The sequence below is a fragment of the Halyomorpha halys genome, unplaced genomic scaffold (genome assembly GCF_000696795.3).
Source record: "Halyomorpha halys isolate HHAL.00 unplaced genomic scaffold, Hhal_1.1 Scaffold177.1, whole genome shotgun sequence".
NCBI lineage: Eukaryota > Metazoa > Arthropoda > Insecta > Hemiptera > Pentatomidae > Halyomorpha > Halyomorpha halys.
In genome coordinates, this window is record NW_027114700.1 from 770890 (window position 1) to 776538 (window position 5649).

The 5649-nt window shown below is 31.5% G+C and overlaps 1 protein-coding gene across 2 annotated transcripts in view; it reads right to left on the reverse strand.

Moving 5' to 3' along the window:
• The window catches only part of LOC106679109 (probable antibacterial peptide), a 12092-nt gene that overhangs the window by 4065 nt on the left and 2378 nt on the right, over positions 1-5649 (reverse strand). The window contains exons 1-3 of one of the 2 annotated variants that reach the window (XR_010844646.1): positions 4856-4968; positions 2470-2606; positions 808-2395 (exon numbers count right to left, since the gene is read on the reverse strand). Coding sequence is in view for 1 of the 2 variants with exons in the window: in XM_024360317.2 (XP_024216085.2) it covers positions 2182-2395; positions 2470-2598 (343 nt within the window). In the remaining variant the exon portion in view is untranslated. Of the gene's footprint in view, positions 1-807; positions 2396-2469; positions 2607-4855; positions 4969-5649 lie in introns of those variants that run through there. The other variant, XM_024360317.2, reaches the window with a different exon arrangement.

Here is a 5649-nt window from a genome sequence, read left to right on the forward strand (position 1 = left end):
ATTCAGATTAACTATTAAACAATTTTCTTATTCTTATTAAATTATAGCTCAAGAGAACCTTATTATTATATTCAGACAAACTATTAAATAAATATCTTATTTATATAAGTACTCACAAAAAAGTTAATAATTACAGATGAAAACAAATAACACAGGAAGGAAATTGAATAGTAGGGGGGCGGCGGGAAGGTAGTGGAGGATTTCACTACTAACATTTCCCAGTAGAAATTCCCTCTAGTGGGAAAAAATCCCTGTCGAAGTTGCGGGAATTTATTTTTCAAACGAGCAGCTGGGAATCGGTCACCTCCGGAGACTCTCGGCTCCATTCGGGACCGTCAGTATACCCACGTTCAGAAAAAATGGGCTTCCGCCATTTTGGGGGAGCTGAGGTAAACATTTACCCATAAAATTTACAGTAAACTATGACAATCCTAATTCCCAACCCAATGAGTCATTTTCGAAATATAGGTGTGTCCAGAAGTAAGTACACGTTTACATAGCGAAAGTAATTGATGAATAAAAGCTGTAAGCTTGTCGATTTTCAAGTTTCAAACGCAAATGAAAGTAGTTAGTAAGGATTCGTACAAATTACCGAGTGAGGTGAAAATGTGACTCCCTTGACTGTTTGACAATCAGAGGGAGCTTTCGTGCATCCACACATTTGTGTTCAAGTGTGTGAGCATTGTTTTAGAACTGCCAACAGAGAAATATTGCATTCTTTGTGTTTTAATTAATATGAATGTAGTACCAAAGCATTTTAGATAAAAATTAAAACAAATATGTTAAGCTGAAAATTAAATGACGGGATGAAGCAAAACCAGGTAAAAGAATTTATATTATTAGTTAGAAAAAACAAGTATAACTTAACTTTTATACTGCTATATACATTTATAGATAAGCTTAACTAAATGATCTTTTATCTTTACAAGGTGTAGGTATTTAGCTGTAGATAGCTGATGACGCTTTCGCTTCAAATAAATACCTGCCATAGCCATTTCCAAATAACCATAAATGAGGGTTTTTAGAACGAGTATTCAACTATAGCTTTTGGACTGTGGACACAACTTACGATATTTCATCGAGTGTCTTTTGAGTTTTCCTAACGCCATCGAGGGCAATGGATTTTACACTTTTACCCTACTACACACTTTTTTACTTAAAATGAAAACCTCAAGATAAATGTCTCTCCTGCAGAACCTTTTGGCACTGAGGAGAAGCAGCTTTTTTGTTCCAAGCAGCTTCCACCAAAGTGGTTCCCAAAACATTGCTTTAGTGAGTTTCGGGAGAACAACATGAAGCAATTCTGAAAAGCCTAAAACGAATAGAGAAGAGTTTGGTACACAGGCGTAAATAACACGAAGACCAACCAACGGGCGTCACGGGGCTTTGCTCGAAATGAACTGAATCAACAAAATTACTTAAGCCATTGAACCATTTAATATAAAGAAATAAATTCGATATTAGGAATATTTATAATAGAAAAATATGAATATTTTTTGGGGGGTTAAATAAATATCTTAAGACAATTATATTAATAGGTGAAGTGCTTCAGGATGCATTAGACAATCTATTTATCAAATATTTTCCAAGGGGAACCTCCCTTTTGTCGCAAGTCAGGTGTAAGAGGGCCGCAAATGATTTAACTTCTGGCTTAGTATGCGTCAGACGTCTATGAGTAGGGGACCACTGTTCTAGAGTGAATATGTCATATCCGAAACTAGTTAATACTATGCCAAGAATATCAGTCACTTATTTTCTCTTGTTTTTTTTTTTCAATTCAAATCTAATAATATATTAAACAACAATTTATTTGAAAAAATAATTAGATTAAAAAAAGAAAGCCTTCTTTAATTTATAAATTAAATGCATTTCAATTATATACAAACAATATTCCGAATATTAAAAGTTAACTTGATAAAAATAGTTTGTTACTATACATTTACACTCGTATGAGATGTAATACAAACACTTGTACTATTTCTAAAAGGTACGTTTTATCCAAGCAAATATATATTAATTGAATCGAAAGACTTACACCGTACTCCACAAAGTAATTATGAAATACTTTGAAAGGTATATAACTGTAATGATTAAACTAAAAATTAAACTGTAAACCGGCGTTGAAGGTAGGGCTACCCCCCAAATCGTGCTCAAATCCAGCGTACACGCCCAACACCCTACCTTCCTCGTCTGCGTACACGAGGCGGTTGATCGTACCACCTATACCCATGGCGGTCCATGAATGTGATCCTTTCTGCCAATTGTGCTGGACGTATACGGAGGCTTCTATGTCTGTCAGGTCATCGCTCCAGACAGTTTTTTGGTCATCATACCTTATGGACCCAGAGAGTTCAGAACCTTCTCCACTGAGTTTTGCCGCTCTTTTTTCTCTCAGCTGAAGAAAGATAATGTATAAGTCAGCAGGAATAAATTTATGAAGCATTAATGAGACATTATCAAATAGATTACCTGAGGAGCAAAATTAGCAGATGGTTCCTCTTCAATTTTATTTTTGTGGTAGCCTACTGCTGCTGGGGCGATGCTACTTGGATAGGTTGAAATAGTCAGGAGTGCAATGGTAATAAATAATTCCAACATTTTCAAGCCTGAAATTAAATGTAGATAAAATAAGATTATTTTAGTTAGCGGGATTATGTATAATTAACGTGCATAGATATATAAATTATCAAAGTTGTAACCGTCAATTTCAAGTTTGGATTGGAATATCCCTCTCTCAAAAACCCAAATAAATGACGTACCACAAGGAAGCGTTCTTAGTCCAACAATTTTCAAAATAGCCTTTGACGATACTTCTATACATCAACCAGCCAAAATTCTATCTATTAGCAGATATGATAACCTCATTTACCTTACCACTAAAACATTTGAATATGCTACTAAACACTTACAATCCATAATGGACAGTTTTAATCTTTGGCAAAACAAAACTGGTTTCAAAATATTCGCTGAAAAAACGAAAGTAATATTTAAAAAGCGCCTGAAATTGAAAACGGCATGAAACCCTCCATGGTAGCCTTACTTATCTGACTTTTCAAACAGACAATTATAGCAGATTGCCTTTTTTTTAAATATATTTATTTGTGTGTTCTAATTTATTTATTCATTTATATGCCGTTTTTAAATGTCAGGCGCTTTTTAAATATTGCTCTATCTTAAAGTCTCTCCTTCCCGTTTTAAGCTAATACGGGGGCTTAGCGAGGCGGATCTGGCGATAAAACGTTCCTTTTAGAAAATCGAATGAAAAGTGTTTGTATTATATCTTGTAGTGTATAAATGTAAATTAATATATTGTATATATGTTAACTTAAAATATTCAGAAGATTGTCTGTTTCTATATAACTGAAATAAATGTAATGATTGTGTTAAAGAAGACATTTTCTTTTTTTCTGAAATATACATGTTAACAAACATTACTCTTATCTTGTTAATAATTGATCCATTTTTCAAACTAGACAAGTAGATCATATCATTGAAATCACTGAAAATATAGTTCACCTTTATATTATAGTTTGATTTGAATTTATGAAATGATTTAAAAAGGGCTCAGATATGAAAATAGTATGTGCTCCATATTTGGAAGCAGAATTAGATTTCCTATAGGGTCTCTCATTCACTCCATTTCCTGATTTTAATATTAACTGTGTAAACTTATATAATATTTGTTTTTTTTCTTTAATCTCTACCTATAGAGGTTTCTTAAAACTTATTGTAGTTTCTAAACCAAAATGCTCTCTGTCAAAATCTGTTTTCGGAAATTCTATTTGGAAACTCAAAATTATCAATTAACAAATATTGGAAGGGCTCCCTTTAAAACAGTTGTAACTGCAAAATTAATCAAAACATTTTATTGACATAAAAAAATTGTTTCTATCATCACGTGACAAAACTGAGAATATGTTAATTTAGGCAAAGGTAAAACTCTCTTTATCTTAACTACGCAAAGTTTAAAGAAAGTTCAGTTGTAAGATTCTGAGAGGGAGCTATTCTATTTAACTCTTGTTCCTCTGTAAAATCTCTTTCTCTTCGAATAAAATATTCAATAGATCTTTGATTTTTCTAGCTGCATTTCCATTACAGTTACTATCTAGGAACGTGTTCCGTCCCACCAAACTCGAAACAATTAAATTCGAATGAAAAATAAACGAGAACAAATAACGACTATATTTTCTCGTCACAAGTGCAAGTTTTCGACTATATGCAGCCTTTTCGTTAAACCTGACCTACCAAATGTACCTCTTTATACTGTCTATTGTACACTTTTTGAAGGTCTCCTCAAAAACCCTTCTAACTACTTTGATGAAACACGTTACGTACAACTAAGTAGTCTTCAATATCGAAAAGCTTTGACACGGCTTAAATGAAATTTTAATTATATATTATTGAGTACTGTGTAAGTCTTTTCGTTCAATACATACATATTTGATTGGATAAAACGATAAACGTATTACATCTCCTAGTTAGTAAATGTGTATGTATAAATATAATAAAGTGTATGTATGTTAACTTTAAACATTGAAAAGATCGTCTGTTTGTTGATGTATGTAAAAAAGTAATTTACTTCTTGATTTTTTTTGTCAAATATACATGTTACCAAACGTTATTTATCTTCTTTATAATCGAACCATTTTTCGAACAAGGCATGTAGATCATATAAAAAACAAAAAACAAGATGTATTTAAGAAATCATCCTCGTTTATATTGCAGGATGAATTTAATTTATGAAATGATTTAAAAAATACTTTAAATTTGAAAATAACACGAATCCCATATTTGGAAGCAGAATTAGAATTTAAATGAGCAATTAAGTGAATTAATTCATGACGAGAGGAAATACCTCAGGGTACTGTCTGCATCTTGCCTTTCCATCTCTACCAATCATTAGAACGCCGATAGCCGAGATTGATTTTATAATCATAGATACTGCTTAGTGTATATTTAGTTTGATAAACCGTTTTCTTTTAGAACGTTAAGAGATTATTTATGCTTCCCAGTTGAAAAATGTATAAGCACCTGTTATTTGAAAATTAATAACAATGTGCGTAAATAATCAAGATCTAAGTGATGTGTAATGTTAGGTGTATATTAGAGAAGATATTTTCATTTATACGTTTTTGTTTTTTCTGTTAACTATACCTGCTACCATAGGTGAATTATTTTTTTATGCTGATCCACTTTATAAACGATGTACATTGATGATGAGAAAAAACAAAAAACAAGATGTATTTAAAAAATCATCCTCTTTTATATTGCAGGATGAATTTAATTTATGAAATGATTTAAAAAATACTTTAAATTTGAGAATAGCATGAATATCATATTTGGAACCAGAATTAGCATTTAAATTTAAACCAACGCCGGTATCCGAGATGTATTTTATAATCATAGATACTGCTTGATAAACCGTTTTCTTTCAGAACGTTAAGAGATTATTTATGTTTCTCAGTTCACAAGTGTATAAGTGTACATAATAAGTACGTTTTCTTTGAATATTAATAAGAATGACTGTAAATAATTAAGATGTTTGTGATGTGTAATCTATTTAGAGAAGATATTTTCATTTATTAACTTAAATAGAAATGATACAAACCATAAACCAGTTATTTGTATTACAGCAATAAAAAAAAAAAA